This window comes from Mus musculus, chromosome 17 (assembly GCF_000001635.26).
Source record: "Mus musculus strain C57BL/6J chromosome 17, GRCm38.p6 C57BL/6J".
NCBI classification, from domain to species: domain Eukaryota; kingdom Metazoa; phylum Chordata; class Mammalia; order Rodentia; family Muridae; genus Mus; species Mus musculus.
This window is the reverse complement of record NC_000083.6, coordinates 86,652,916-86,669,383: the sequence shown is the minus strand read 5'-3', so window position 1 is coordinate 86,669,383 and position 16,468 is coordinate 86,652,916. Positions and strand designations below refer to the sequence as shown.

At 44.9% G+C, this 16,468-nt stretch overlaps 1 protein-coding gene across 4 annotated transcripts in view; it reads right to left on the bottom strand.

The window, feature by feature from the left end:
• Nucleotides 1-11,464: 11,464 nt before the first annotated feature.
• Nucleotides 11,465-16,468, bottom strand: part of Prkce (protein kinase C, epsilon) — a 490,135-nt gene continuing 485,131 nt past the window's right edge. For 3 of the 4 annotated variants that reach the window (NM_011104.3, XM_030249576.1, XM_006523833.2), the window contains one exon: nt 11,465-14,843. In NM_011104.3, the coding sequence (NP_035234.1) occupies nt 14,697-14,843 (147 nt within the window). In that variant the 3' untranslated portion in view covers nt 11,465-14,696. The remainder of the gene's footprint in view (nt 14,844-16,468) is intronic. The other variant, XM_017317328.2, reaches the window with a different exon arrangement.

Here is a 16,468-nt window from a genome sequence, read left to right as displayed (position 1 = left end):
ACCCTTAACAACATAACTTAAAATTTAAAAAATACAAAAAAGAAAGAAAGAAAGAAAGAAAGAAAGGAAAAGAAAAGAAAAGAAAAGAAAAGAAAAAAACAAGGTAGCTTAGAAAAATAGAAAAAGAAATAACTAAGAAACCAATTCTAATACTCAGATGGAAGCACAAAGCAGGAGCGCTGGAGATGTCGCCACCACCAGAATCACAGAAATAAACTCACATGGTACGTGTAGAGCATTGGGCTAGAACTAGACGCAAACCCCAGCGACACACCTGGTTGTCGGCAAAGGTCATCAGAGCACACACACTAGGGAAAGAGTCTCTTCAGCAGACAGCACTGGAAAGACCAGCAAGGCACTACCCAAGAGCGGGCCCAGATGCTAGCCCCCAGCCCCTCGAGACAGCATCAACTCAAAATGGTTTAGAAACCTCATTCTAAAACCTGAATGATTGAAACTGCCGACAGTGGTCCTCAACCTGTGGGTTGGAACCCCGCCCGTCCTGAGTTGTGTATCAGATAACCTGCACAGCGGATACTGACATTGCAATTCCTAACTGTAGCAGAATTACAGTTATGAAGTAGCAACAGCAATGAAAATAATGTTATGGTTGGGGGTGGGGGTCACCACAGCATGAAGAACTGTGTTAAAGGGTCGCAGCATTGGGAAGGGTGAGAACCTCTGCTCAGGAGGAAAAGCACGCTATGGTATAGGTAGACAAAAGGAAGAGAATGGAAATAACTCAGGAGTCATTGCAAGAACTAAAACGGGAGATTGCATGCAATACAAAGACTACACAGCCAAGGAAGCCATCGGCTCAGTGGGGATACTGCCCGTGGAAGGGGAGAAAATGCTTTGTCAACTATGTATTTGACAAAGGATAAGTACGTATAATGTACAGAGAATTCAAAAACTAAAACCCCAGACAACTTAATGAATAGCTGAGCAAATGAATTGAATGGACATTTCTCAAAAGAAATGCAAATGGGACTGATGATCTGACTCCACAGACAAAGGAGCTTGCTGTCAAGCCTGATGGAGCTGAGTTCAATACCCAGGACTTCCATGGTGGACAGAGAGAGCCAGTTTCTGAAAGTTGACCTCTGACTTCCATACACATAGCGTGTATGGGCACACATACATAAGTAGTGGGGAAAAATACAAATGCTCAATAAATACAAGGAAAATGCATCGCCTTAATTGTAAAGGAAATGCAAATTAGAACCCCACTAGGACTCCAGTTCATTCTAATAAGAATGGCTATCCGCAAGAAAACAAGGAGGCAGGAAGCTATGTAACAGATCCAGTCCCTACCCCCAAACAAAACCAACCGCAAGAAGGAAACAACAAATGCCGCAAGATGTAGGGGAAGGAAGCTTATCTATTGCTGCTGAGAATGGAAGTCAGTTTCTTACAGAAATCTGTATGGAGGCTGCTAAAAGAAAAAAGGGCAGCCCATTCTACATAGAGAGTTTCAGGACAGCCAGAGGTCCATAGAGAGACCCTGACTCCAAGAGGAGGAGGAGGGAAAGGAAGAGGGAAGAAAGAGGGGAGACGGAGGAGGACAGAGGGAGTTTAGATCAGGATGTGTGTGTGTGTGTGTGTGTGTGTGTGTGTGTTTTCAGAGTCTACTGTATTTGCTCGCACAGATTTTGTCTTTCCCAATGTGACCCAACCCCCAGACTCACGCCCTTGATCCTGGACTTGGAAACTGTAGTATCCTAGTGTGTGAGTCATAGCTGGTTGTGGGAAAGAGGGACCTACAGCCACCATCAATAGCATCCCTGGGAACTAGTAGGAATCTAGATACATATTCAAAATTCAAGCCCGGTATTCCAGGTTGTTAGGAACATGTATTTTTCAAGGCAAAAAGCTAGGACACATTGCATTTAACAAATAGTTTGATTTATAACCTAAAAACGTTTAAGCAGGCTATTGATACCATTGCTTAAATATTCAGACAGGTTGGATTTTCTAACATATTCCATCATTTATTACTTTTACTTACACAATTTTACTTAATGCTGATATTTATTGCTTGATCTAGTCTGCCTACACACCATCCCCACATAAGCCTGTAAGGGCAGAGGTTCCTTTGTCGGTAATACCTAGCTCAGTGGTTCACCATCCTCCTAGCGCTGCAACACCTTACTGCAGTTAGTTCCAACTATAAAATTATTTTTGTTGCCATTTTACAACTGTAAATTTGCTACTGTTATGAGCCATAATGTATATATCTGTTTTCAGATGGTCTTTGGTGACCCTTATGAAAAGGTGGTTCAATTCCCAAAGGGGGTCTCCACCCACAGGTTGAGAACGATGGGCCTAGAGGAATGGCCAGCACAGAGTAGAAGGATGTCCATGAAAGTCTGGAAGAGAACGAATATGTAAACGGATGAATTGAGGCAATGAAGTCTAAGAAGGAAAGGAACGTAGAAAGGGGAGCACCTCTCACCTGGTGTCTACTTAAAAACCTGGCCAGCAGAGTCAAGAAGTCCAGTGCAATTGCCAGGGTTTTCTGCAAAAGTTGCTTATATAGAGACAATATTCCCTTTACGTAAGAGATATTTCAGATAAACTGTGTTGAAGATGACCTTACTCCAGTCTCAGGGAACTTCTAGTTCCTGGGAATCTCACCAACAAGAATATAAACTTCATTCATACTGAAAACATTCTTGGTCTCCTTGTTCATGGCTTGTGGTTTAAGATTTTCCGGCTGTAATTCAATCTGACCTTTAACCTGGGCACTTGGGAGGCAGAGACAAGCTGATCTCCAAATTTGAAGCCAGCCTGGTTTACAGAGTGAGTTCCAGGACAGCCAGGGCTACTCAGAGAAACCCTGTCTCAAACAAACAAACAAACAAACAAACAAACAAACAAACAAAGCAAACAAGCAAAGTCTACTAGAAAGCTGCTAGAAACCACCTGAGATGTTTGTTGTTTTGTTTGGTGATTTTGGTTTTGGTTTGGTTGGGAGACCTTTAGTTATCTCCTATTTCACTAGGAGATATAGGTCTGTTTATATCGTTTACCTGGCCATGATTTAACTTTGGTAAGTGCTATAGGTGTTGAGAAACTTGTCTACTTCTTTTAGATTTTCCAGTGCAGTGGGGCACAGGTTGCAAAGCATGTCTGTATGGATCTCCTGTTTGCTGTCCTGCACCCCCTTTCATTTCCGGTATTGTAGTTTTGGATAGTCTTTCTCCACCCTGTGCAAATCAGCTTGCTTAAATCACACGTTGACCCTCATTTACACACGGGCAGTGGGAGACTTCAGTACCCCACTCTTGCCAATAAACAGGTCATCCAGACAAACAGCAAACAGAGAAAGGCTGCAGGTAACTGACAATGTATACTGATGGGCCTAACAGGTATTTACAGGACCTTCTTCCCAAGTACAAAAGCACATACATTCTTGCACTTCATGGAACATTCTCTAAAACTGACCACAAAAGTCTCAACAGATGTTAATTTAATTTGCATAAAGGTTTGCCAATCTTACTGATTTTCCCAAAAAACAGACTCTTTGTTTCATTGAATCTTTGCACTAGGTTTGTTTCTATTTTATTGATTTCAGCCCTGAGTTTGATTCTTTCTTGCTGTTGGTTCCTTTTGGATGTGACTTCTGCTTTTTGCCCTGGAACTTTCAGGCTCTTAAGTTACTAGCATGAGCTCTCTCCAATGTATTCTGTGTAGGCACTTAGTGCTATGAACTTGCATCTTAGAATCACTTACATTGTGTCCTTTAAGTTTGGGTATTCTGTGTATTCATTTTCATTAAATTCTAGAAAGTCTTTGATTTCTTTCTTAATTTCTGTCTTGAACCATTTTTCATTCAGTATTGAGTTGTTCTGTTTCTGTGAATTTGTAAGCATTCTGTTGTTGTTGATATCAGTCATTAATCTCTGGTGTTCAGATAGGATGCAGGCTATGTTTTCAGTTTTCTTGTATCTGTTGAGATTTGTGTGGTGCCTGAGATGTGATTGATTTCGGAGAAAATTCCATGAGGTTTGAGAAGAGGGTACATTATTTTGTTTGGGGGGAGGAAATGTTCTGTAGATATCTGCTAGGTCCATTTGGCTTATAATCAGCTCCAGCAATTCTCTATTCGGGTTTTAGCTGGATAACCTGTCTATTGGTGAGTATCAATGTGTGAGAGTCAATATGTGACTTAAGCTGTAGTGTTTCTTTTACAAACTGGGTGTTCTTGTGTTTGGTGCACAGGTGAGATGTCATCGGTGAATATTCCCTTTGATGAGTAGTATGTTCTGTCTTTATTAATTTTGACTTAAAGCCTATTTTGTCAGATATTAAAATGGTCATATCAGTTGGCTTCTTGGGTCCATTTGATTGGAATATCTTTTTCCTTCCTTTTACACTAAGGTGATGCCTGTCCATTGGTGTTAAGGTATATTTCTCAGGTGCTCAGAAGGATAGATGCTGTTTTCACATCCACTCTGTTAATTTATGTCTTTTTATTGGAGAATTGAGATTGATGTTGAGAGAAATCAATAAGCACTGTTTATTGAGTCATATTATTATTTTATTGTTGTTGCTTTTGTTGTTGTTGTTGTGGTGGTGGTGTGTGTGTGTGTGTGCGTGTGTGCATGTGTGTGTGCGTGTGTGTGTGTGCGCGCGCGCGTGCGTGCATGCACGTGTGTGTATGTGGTATGTGTGTGAGGTGCGTGTGTGTGTGTGTGTGTGTGTGTATGTGGTGTGTGTGTGTGGGGGGTGTGTGTGGGGGTGTGTGTGCGTGCACAAGCTTCCTTTCTTTTGACTTGCTGCCCTGTGACCATTTATTCCCTGTCTTTTCTTGGGTGTGACTTTTTTTAGGGTTGAATTTTTGTTGTAGGACATTCTGTAGGGCTGTGAAGGGCTTGGATTGTAGACAGATGTTGCTTTGATTTAGTTTCATCATAAAATGTCTCATTTTCTCCATCTATGGTGATTGATAATTTTGCTGGGTATAGTAGTCGGGGCTGGTGTCTGTTGTCTTAGAGTCTGCATCACATCTGTTCAAGCCTTCTGACCTTTAGAGTCTCAGACCTGTGAGAAGTTAGATGTCATTCTCATAGGTTTTGCTTTAGATGTTATTTGTTCTTTTTCCCTGGCAACTTTCAATATTCTTTCTTTGTTTTGTACATGAAGTCTTTTGATTATTATGTACTAAGGGGACTTTTTTCCTGGTTCAATGTGTTTGGCATTCTGTATACCTCTTGTACCCTGATAGGTAGCTCCTTCTTTAGATTAGGGATGTTTTCTTCTAGGACTTTGTTGAAAATATACTCTGGGTCTTTGAACTGGGTTTCTTCTCTTCCTCTGTCATTATTTATAGAATTGCTTTCCCAGATTTCCTTAATGTTCTGAGTTTATGACCTTTGACATTTCTTCTATGGTGCCTTCAAGGCCTGAGAGTCTCCCTCCCGTTTTTTGTATTCTGTTGGTGAGGCTTGCCTCTGAGGAGTTCCTAAATTGTTAATCTCCACATTTCCCTCACGTTGGGTTTTCTTTATCGATTCTATTTCTACTTTCAGGTCTTGAACTGTTTTATTCATTTCCTTCCACTGTTTATTTGTATTCTCATAGACTTCTTTAAGGGATTTAGTCATTTCCTCTTTAAGAACTTCTGTCATATTCTTAAAGACTATTTTAAGGTCTTTGCCTTGTGCTTCAGCTGTGTTGCAATGCTCAGGGCCTGCTGTGACAGGGTTGCCGAGCTCTGGTGGAGACATATTGTCCTGCCTGTTGCTGATTGTGTTTTTACACTGGCTCTGGGCATTTTGGGTCTGGGGAGACTGTGATTCTGGGTGCTGCTATCTGATCTTCTCTTTGGTGGGTGGGTGTTTTGAGTCTTAGTTTTTGTTGCCATCTCGGGTTCTTAGGAGAGTGTGGCGGCTGGTTGTGTGTTGCCTGGAAGGAAATTCTGCGATCTTGATAGGTTTGGCCCCTGAGGTTTCCAGGTAAAATGTATTTCTAGGTCTTGGGGCTGAGACTTAGGAATGGCGATGGGCTTAGACGGGGTAAGTTGAGGAGGCCCATAAGGAAGGAGGGAAGGAGTGTGTACTTACTCCTCCCCAGCTAGGCCTTAAACTGGGGTTGGGCACATCTGAAGGGATATCCCTCTCATCTACTAGAGAGAGCAGTGAATGGGCTGATCTCTCTCAAGATACACAGAGGTGGGCTGAGCACACTCAGAGATCGGCTTACTCACTGCCAGCAACACTCGGGCTGAGGCAGGGAGCAGAGGGCCGTCATGGAGCTCAGTCCCCACAAGCTCCCAACGATCCAAGGCTGTGGAATACTAAACACCCACTTGTGAGGCCCTTCCCTGCTCCTAGGCTCTTCCTCCTGCCTTGTCCAGAAGTCCACCTTGGTAAGGCAGTGCACCTTTCTCCACGTTTCCCCTGTTAATAGCCTGCAGGGATTTCTTTGCCTTGCTAGTCTGCCTTAGGACTTCAGCATTGAGACTGTCTTCTCTCCTGGACTAATTAATCTGCAAGACCAAAGCCCCTGTGGTTAATGTGCTCTCTTCCTGTTTTAGTGTGGCCTTGGGATGGATGGAGGGTTATCCAGGTGTCTCTGGCAGTGATGGTAGGCATGGAGGGGCAGAGATGGGAGAAGTCAATTGGAGAGTAAAGATAAGCTGACCTAGTGACGCCAGCCCAGCTGACCCTGTGTTTCACTGCATGCAGATCAAGGGTCAGGGGTGCTTATCAAGGAGAAATCCTAACAGAGGCCCTAGCCATTGGTCCTACTAGCCCTTTAGGTCATTAACATTTTACAGATGGTGTTGGGGGAAACTGGAGATAGATCCCCAGTCTCTCACTCTGCATAAGAAATCAATTCAAATCCAATCAATGGCCTCCGTGTGAGACCTTAATGGACTACAGCAAACCAAACCCTTCAAAATAAAGGACTCCAGCAGGAAGAATGAGCAAAAGGAATGGCACTGCAGAGGGGACAATCTGCAGAGAAGAGACAGCCTGAAGTGGCAGGCTTTTCTTGAGGTAGTACTTCTTTCAAAGAGGCCATTGTCACTTCTGCCCAAGGTGAAATGGCTGAGGCCAAAGCTTGTTTGGTACTGACTCCCTAAGTGTACCCTGGGATTGCTTGCTTGTTTTTATCAGGGAGATCTTGATATGGTACAAAGGAGAGACTCAGCTAGTCCTTCCATGTCAAGACAGCATGGAGGGCCAGATATATGGCTCAGTGGGTAAAGGTAGTTGTTGCCAAGCCTGACAACACAAGTTCAGTTCCTTGGATCCACGTGGATCCAAGGAAATACTTGCCTCCTGACCTCTGACCTCCATGTTTGTGCCACCCACACATCTGGCATGTGTTCTCTTCCACAAAATAAATGTCTCTGTGGGGTGGCATTGGAGACAAGATTTCACTGTGTATCCTCGGCTGTCCTGGAACTTGCTCTGTAGACCAGGCTGGATTCAAACTCAGAGAGATCCACCTGCCTCCGAAGTGCTGGGATCAAAGTCAAGTGTCACTACTCCTGGCTTCCTTGGATCATTTTATACTCAGAGAATGAACAGTGAAAATTCCCACTCATCTGAAGCCACCACTGAGCGTCACTGTTCAACACTCTCCTTTCCTGTTTTGGTTTGGTCATGCTCATGGCTGATGAGCGTGGTCATTATTGGAGAGCCGAAGGAGCTCTGCTTTTCTGCACTGTAGTTTTCAAATCTACTGGGCTTTGCTCTTGTTCTACTAGGCCTTGAGCCTAGGGTCTTGTTTATGGCTGAATCTGAGAGGAAATGCACAATAAACACAACCCTTCTCCTGGGGGTGTGTCTGAGGATCTGTACTTACAACTCCAGGCAGGGAAGTCATATCGCCAGGAGGGACAAGCAGAGAGAAGTCCTTTAGAAACCTTCATGCCTTTAAAGCAGTGAGTTGGGCCTTGTGGTAGAGCTCCACAGCCCCCTTTGCTTTGTATTTTGAGATAGCGTCTCGCCCCAGCATCTGTGGTATCCGTGCCACCAGGACCAACCAGGCTACTCTTTAACATGGAATCTTGTTTTGAGTGTCTTTGTCAATCTAGTTACCTTCAACACCATCAGTACCATCCTTCCTGCCTCCTTTATGTTAACTCAGGAGCCAACATTTCCCCCAATGAAGTTAGTTTCTAACCCTGCTTTGTGCTGCTAGCACAGAGGCAAATGTGAGCAGCACACAGGCAGCCATGTTTATACCAGCCATTGGTGGTGTTGGAAGTTAGTAAATTCAAGCTTAAGTTCACGGGAAACTGTAGAATTCAAAGGAAGGTGAAGAGAAGCTGCGTTCAAACCTTAGGGGCGATGGACTCCGCGGGACCAACCTCTCCCTTGTCTGAGGTCTTACCCTATGGTCCATTTCCCTCAAGCTCACGTAGACTGGAGGCAAAGGAAGCTCTGTCTCGGCCTCCAAGTCTCCACAGTTGTCCAGAGAATGATAACTAGTTCCTGAAGTAGTTTCCAGCCTCCCAGTACCGAGATCCACTGTTTTCCGTTCCCTGCCACACACTTCTCAGACCCACAGAGCCTCTCTGCGATGGACCGACTGCATCTGCTTCCCAGACTTGTACATCTGAGCATCTAGCTGTCACCAGGACGTCAAGCCTCCTTCCATTAAATCCATGCGCCCATCCATTTAACATGGTTTTTTCCCAGTCTAAGGTCATCACCCCTGAGTCACTCTTAAGTTTTGTCTTGTTTATTCCCTATGCTGCCTGCCTACTCCATTCTTAGGTGAAGTTGGAGCAAGCGTCTAGCTGGGGACAGGAGATGGTCTCTACCAACCATTAGCAGTGTTCTAGTATGTATCAAATTCTATGCAACTCTCTAGGGCTTATTCTATTTTCAACCTTCCCATCTGTAGACCTGTTAGGTGTATGGTATGTTATCATTTGTTTGTTTGTTGGGATAGAATTTCCCTCTCCCCCCAAAAGGTTTCTCTGTATAGCCCTGGGCATCCTAGAACTTGCTCTGTAGATCACACTGGCCTTGAATTTCAGAGATCCACCTGCCTTCGCCTTCCTTGTGCTGGGATTAAAGGCACATGCCATTGCTATCTGGTTGAGATAATCTTAATCTGCACTTCAGGCTGGCCTCAAATTCTTGTAATTCCCCTACTTCAGATCTGCTAGTACTAAAATTATTGACCTAGGCCACTACACTTGATCTACCTGAAACCTGGACTCCCATCTTCCCATGATCTCTCTCCTTCTCCTCCTAATCTGAAGACAATCTCTGGTGTAAGAGTCTAATTTCTCTCATTCTCTGTCTCTGTCTCTCGCTTCATGATAGATATATTGACTGGAAGCTTTCGTCTCCTCGGGTGACCACTTACCTCGAAACACGTGACTGAGTAAATTGAGATGTGCAGTTCCTTCTCCCGAGGTGGCTCTGGAGACCATGCTCCCTCCCTCCCTCAGATAAGCAAATTGTGTTGCTGAGAGAACTAAAGAGAGAGAAGGCCTTTTGTGATTGTACACTAAGGTCCCCTGAGTCTTTGGAAAGGTTATGGGGTTTTCTGTAGAACATTCAGTGCCCTGGGCCCTTTCTCCAACTCTACAAAACAAAACATATCCAAGTATTCTGTGGCCTGAAAGGGGGCCAGGCTGACAGACAAGAAGACTTCGATCTATGCTTCTAGTGAGCAAAAGTATGGATTAATTGGAGTGTCTGTAAACCCAAGAGTTTCAGATGTTCTTCTAGACTGGGAAGTAGGTCAAGGCAGAGAGAGCACTTGCCTAACATGGGAAGGGTTTAGATTCTACCACCAGCACTAGAACCAAAGCTAAGAACTTCTACCATTGCCGGGCAGTGGTGGCCCACGCCTTTAATCCCAGCACTTGGGAGGCAGAGGCTGGCAGATTTCTGAGTTCAAGGCCAGCCTGGTCTACAGAGTGAGTTCCAGGACAGCCAGGGCTATATAGGGGCAGGACTACAGAAGTGAAATGATGGGGAAGGGCCTGAGGAGAGGAAGCACCGGAAACTGTGAGAGTCACTAGCAAAGCCAGAAACACCTGCTGGCTTTAGACACAGATGGGAGCAAAGTCAGAGTCCCATCAGCCAATCTGCCAGTAGGAGAGCCTGAGGGACACCCCCCACCCCCAAGCTTAGAAGTAATGACTTGGTTCCCGGGATTACAGCAGCCAGAGGTCTGCATGACCTGTGCTTGTCAGGTTTAGCCTCTGAGAGCTGTTTGTCTGTTGCTTTGCTTTGCTTTAGTTTTTGTTTTGTTTTTGTTTTTTTGTTTTTGAGACAGAGACTCATGTAGTCCAAGTTGGCCTCTACCCTGCTCCATAGCCAAGGGTGACCTTCAGCTTCTGGTCCTTCTCAGTCTCCCTCCAAAGTGCTGAGATTTCAAGTATGTGCCACCACACCCATTTTATGGGCTCCTGCTGACTGATGCCAAGGCTTCCTAGTAGTTAGGAAAGCATCCTACCAGTACACCCTCAGCACCAGAAAGTGCATGCAGGTGCTCACTGCCAGAATATTCCAAAGCCTGAATATGGGAAAGATGCCTTCCCTCCCAAGGACCCGAGGCAGCCACATCTGACATAAACAGGCCTTCCCTGTTGGTCGGCAAGCAGGGCTGAGTCAGGAGAGTAGGCAAATATTGCTTCTCAAACCTCATGCGCCTGCAAAGGGGAAGGCCAAAGCAGAAAACCATGTGGGTTTTTGACCTGAAGGGTTCTGTTTTAAACGTCGGATTTTAGGACAGGTGAGATGGCTCAGGCCACAGAAGCCCGGTGAGCAGAGCTTAACCCCAAAGCCCACATAAAGACAGAAATAACTTTGCACTCACGGCCTCTGCCCCAAACACACATGTGTATGCTCACATTCATGCCCATTCATGCCCATCCCCCTGATAAAATAACCAATGCTCCGATGTGTACGTATGGTGGGCATTCATGCCAAGGCATGTGTCTGAGGTCCAGAAGGCAACTGTAGAGTCGTCTCTCTCCATGCAGTCAGACTGTCAGGCTTGTGTGGCACTGGCCACACCCACCGAGCCCTTTGGTGTATGTACTCGTTCTAGTTCAGTCTGTAGCCCAGGCTGACTTTGCGCTCAGGATCCCCCTGCCTCTGCCTCCTGAGTGCTGGATTACAAATGTGTCCCACTAAGCTGGGGTTAGGTTTTGGAAGTTTTTTTTTTTTGTTTGTTTGGTTGGCTTTTGAGACGTCTTTTGTAGCTGAGGCTGGCCCTGAACTTATTATGTAGCCGTGGATGGCCTTGAAGCTCTGGTCATACTGCCTCTGCCACCCAAGTGCTGAGACCACAGGAATGTGTCACTGCCCTGAGGTTTGTGGGTGCTGGGGACTGAATCTAGAACGTCATTCATGATGGACAAGCACTCTTGACAACAGACCGTAATAACGCCATCCTGGAAGTTTTGAATTTATAGTGCACAAAAAGCAGAAGGAGAGAGAGAGGGGGGGGAGGCATCCTTGTTGGGACAGAGAAGTAAGATTTAACATCATCATATTTATTACGTTCTGGAACAATACACATTCACATCCTTTTGAGTACAGTACATTTGGCACAATAATGTTTACAATGAAATCACACTGATAGATGGCAAGGGATTAAAATCACATCCGGAAAGGAAAAGAAAGCTTCACAATACAAAATAAAACCCCTAAAATTGAATACATTTCTATTAACCAGAATTACTTTGCACATAATTTAAAAAGAGGTAATTTTTTTAAGCCTTCTTTTATTTTTAAAGCAAGAATGAATGGTGTTTTCACCTTTGGAGGAAAAAAAATGTTTCTACTTCAAGAAGTCCATAATGAGAGGCAGGGAGGAATTACTATCCTTCATGTAGTATTTTTTGGCTTTTTCCCCCCCACTTTTTTCCTTTAAGATAAAGAAAGTGAGAGTTGGAAAAATATAGACCTGGCAGATCCCCTGGTGCCAGTGTGGCCATTCCCCAGATACCCTGGTGCCAGCTTGGCCATCCCCACCACTGCTGTTTTTGTGATGCTGGGACCCATGTACAAGGCTTCACACCAGCCAGGCAAGAGTTCTGCCACCAAGCCACATTCCCTGTGGCTAAGTTCTTGCTGACAGGACTCAGTATACATCCAAAGAACACACTCGTGTGTAGGTCTCCACTAGATTCAAAGCGTTGGCTGGAAGCCTCCTAGCCAGCAGGGCTATGGGCACCAAAAGGGTATCAGGGGCCTGACTTCTTAGAGTTGCTGGTGGAATGTGTTGTTTGACTTCCCAGCAACAGTGCCAACTGGCCATGAGGAAGGGTGTAGCCTTCACTGTAACATTAACACTACCAAACCCTGGGGGAAAAACACTTGATATTGGCCTTGGCTGTCCAATGTTCACAATGGTAAAGAAAGCAGAAGGAAGGGAGGGAGGGAGGGAGGAAGAGGGAGAGGGAGAGGGAAAGAGAAAGAGAGAGAGAGAGAAAGAGAGATTATATCTGAGTATAATGGGATTATTATGTTTTTTCTAAACATTGAGATGATACCACCATGAAGATGTTTCTGTGCTTGTTTTCCACTCCAAAAGATAGTCTTCCCCCAGTATGTCAAGTTACTGAAGATAAATTAAATTAATCTAATGTTCTTCATCACTTCCCTGGTATGCCAAACATACAGATTGATACAGCATAGCATTTAATATTTGCAATCATCATAAGAACAGATCACAGTTACACCTGAGTTTTTCTTAAAAAAAAAAAGCAAAACAAAGAGGAAAACTGAAGGTCGTCATTAGAGACAAAGGCTGTGACCAGCCAGATGCAAATAGGGACACATTTAGTATGGGCTCAAAATAGTCACTGTCCAAGCTTGGAAACCACTATCGAGAACATTCTTTCCCGTCTGCCATCTCTCTCAGGGCATGACACTACACAGGAGAACCGAGCGTGACTTTAACAGAGTTCACTATGTGCTTACACTTTTAACCCAAAAGGAAATAAACAATATGAAGGACCCCAGCCCTCCCTGGAAAGAAACATACCTCTCTCTCAGCAACTTGAACCAATAGGTGATAAGGAGATTGCACCTGGACATTATTATAGTTATTCTTTCATAGACTAAAGTTCTATAATATGCCTGAACATGCAGCAGTTGATACCTCTATAGTCAATGATTTAACTCCACAGGCCTTGCAGCGAACACTATATACAAAAAAAATCTCAAATGTACAAAAGGCAAAAAGCTTCGTTAGTGTCAGTTTGCCACTCACAGGTATATCTACTTAGGGGTGGTTGGGAAATCCACGTGCAATGGTTGGAATGGATTCCACTCCCTGCTAAGTCAGTTCAATAAAATAGGTAATCAAATGACCTTCAGGGAACATATACACAAAGCCACAGGGAACCCTTAGGAATCAAAACTGTAACACTGTCAGCATAGCTACAGGAGGTAATATCAGTCCACGTGAGTTACCATCGCATGTCACCAAAACTCTGGCTACATCCCAGCACCTCGACGGCCCTCAGATCAGTTGCTCCTTAGTCTCCTGAGACCTTCTGCCTGACCCCGGCTGTGTTTCGTTCCCTGCATTCCCAAAACAGATACTTCAGAGTTTATCCTACATAGCGAACGTTTCAAACCACAACAGAGTGGTACGGCCATCTTGTAGAAGCACAGAGAAAATAAGGGTTTATGCTGGGAACATGGGACCAAGACTGGAGAGAGAATTTGGGAATTAAGTTTTTCTGGAACCCTGGGATCTTGGCTGTTGCTCTGGTGGTCTTTGTGCTCAGGGAAAATTCTCATGATGAGAAGCCAGAGTTTTCTTTGCTCTCTTTGCATAGACCTCATGTGTCACTAAAGCATCAATAACAAACGTCGGATGACTGGATTCTCACCGTGTATTAGCCCTTTAATATCTACCCGTGTTCACGTTGGGATGTCTATCTTTTGGCCAATTAGAAAGTGAACGTAGTAATAGTTTTCTTTCTTTCTTTCTTTCTTTCTTTCTTTCTTTCTTTCTTTCTTTCTTTCTTTCTTTCTTTCTTTCTTCCTTCCTTTCTCTCTTCCTTTCTTTCTGCTTTTTTTTTTTGTAATGTTTAGAGTTCAAAATCAAAATGATTTCTTCCATGAGATACAAACGCATACAACTTTGGCATGCTCAAAAAAAGCTAAAACCAAAGCAAGCAGGAATGTGCGATTCCAGAGCACACGGCCACAGCTGGACCACCTGAGCAACTCAGGCTCCTTCCATCAAGGGCAAGCCTTGGGGCACCCGCCCTCCCGTGGAAGAAACTCTGCTCTCTTCTCTTAGGTAGCTGGGCAGGGATGGCAGGCTGGAGACGAGGAGGAATGGGAGGAGGGAGAAATCAGGAGTCCACGTCCAGTGGCAGAGCCAGAGTCTTCGAGTTGTTTTTTTTTTTTTTTCTTTGTAGTAAAAGAACTGAAGCTGCTTCTGGCTTGCGGTTGGATGGATACATCAAACCCAACACTGCGCACAGCTACCCACAGGTAGCTGATGCAATTCAAATCTGTGATCTTGGTGAGTCTAGACCAAGAGTGCCTTCTGATCACTGGGAGGGTGGGGAGGGACGTGGCCTGGGGTGGGGGAATGCAATAAATAAGAGAGTGGACATGGGACTGGGGCTCTGGGGAGGGGGAGGAGGAGGAGGAGTTGAGACCTTCGGAGCCTCTGCAGCTTGGGAGTATCTCAACACCGTCCTTGCAGCATGAGCTCCCTCCATCCGAAGCAGCCTCTCAGGGCATCAGGTCTTCACCAAAGTAGGAGAAGCCTTTGAATTCTTCCTGGTTGATCTGCTTAATGATTGCTTCATCCACAAGTGTAAGTATTGGCTCTTCCCGCGTAAAGTCTTGGTCAAAGTTATTGACATCTCTTTTGGTTTTCTGTGGAGAGAAAAGAGATGGCACTGAGTTGAGGCCTGACTTCCCTCTTGAGCCCCGCCCCCTCCCACTCAGAGACTGGGTGTCGAGGTGACCAGACTCTCAAGCCTCTAACTACTGGGAACAGATACGGGCTGTTCCAATGGGGTAACAATGGATGGCCCCGGGACCCAGATGTGAAAAGGAGGAGAGCAAGATGAGAGTCAATGTGAGAAGGAAGAGGGTGCGTGAGTATGATGGAAAAGCAGGGAAGTGGGGTTCCCACAGGCTGAGTGTGCGCACATGTGCACGTGTGTGCAAGTGTGTGCATGTATGTGTATGTGTGTGTGTGAATTTGTGTGTGTGTTTGTGTGTGAACCTGTGTGTGCATGAGCCTGTGTGTGTGATATGCATATGCGTATGTGCATGCACATGTGTATGTGTGTGCGTGAGCATGTGTGCATGTATGAGTGTTAATTGTGTGAGTCTGTGTGTATATGAGCCTTTGTGTGCACGTATGTGTATATGCATTCACATGTGTGTGTGTGTGTGTGTGTGTGAATGCATGTGTGCGTGTGTGTGTATGTGTGTGTGTGCGTGTGTGTGTGTAATGGGATGCATAGCTTCCATCTCATATCCCCTTGGTAGCATCTGCCATAGCTATCAGTCTTCATGAAGACAGTCCTTGTTGTGCCCAGGAGTCAAACTTAAACCCATCTGCTCCAAGTCCCCAGTGCTTTTGTTTCCCATAGGAAACAGACGTGATAGTCCTGCCACATCTGCTTCACACGGCCTCTCTCTGTGTAAAGATGGGCTATGGACAGGACCCAGTGATGCCTTCTCCCATCCGCCCTCACCAGCATCTCACTTTATGGCCCCGTGGCTTGCCCACTATCCTAATGTTGACTCAACACATGAACTTTCTGGGATATTTTCATACTTTTGTCTAGACCAGTGCTCCTCAACCTGTGGTTTGTGATCCCTTTAGGGGATGAGATTGAATGACCCTTTCACAGGGGTCAACTATGACCATCAGAGAACAGATATTAGGATTACATTACAATTCACAACAGCAGCAAAATTACAGTTACAAAGTAGCAACAAAGATAATGTTACGGTTGGGGGTCACCACAACATGAGGAACTGCATTAAAGGACCGTGGCATTAGGAAGGCTGAGAACCACTGGGCTAGACCATAAGCTCCATCTCTTAGTTAACTTTAGGTTACTTGTAGTTCTGCCACAGTAAGCATCTATGATGTATTCTCCAGCTCAGAAGGACAACCTAGCTAGATGTTCAAGTTCTCCAGGCTCTTGGCTTTGAGGGCTTGAGTAGAAGGCAGCAACCAATCAACCCACATATCCTGGTGTTTGGAGAAGATCAAGACAATACCCTACCTTTAAGGGCTTACAGATAAGTAAGAAAGACAGTGTGCTTGATGGGGACAATCTGTTTTACAAAGAACTTCCATAGAGAAATCAGGGTTTGCCTATGACCTGAAGGAGGGTTTATAGTTGTGGTGGGGTAGATGTGGAGGTGGGATAAAGCAGGAGTTAAGAACATAGAGCATGAATGCCCAGAACCATGGATCTGCCAAGCCCCTGGCCCAGAGCCCAGAGTGAGGGACAGTCAGGAGCTAAGACTGGATA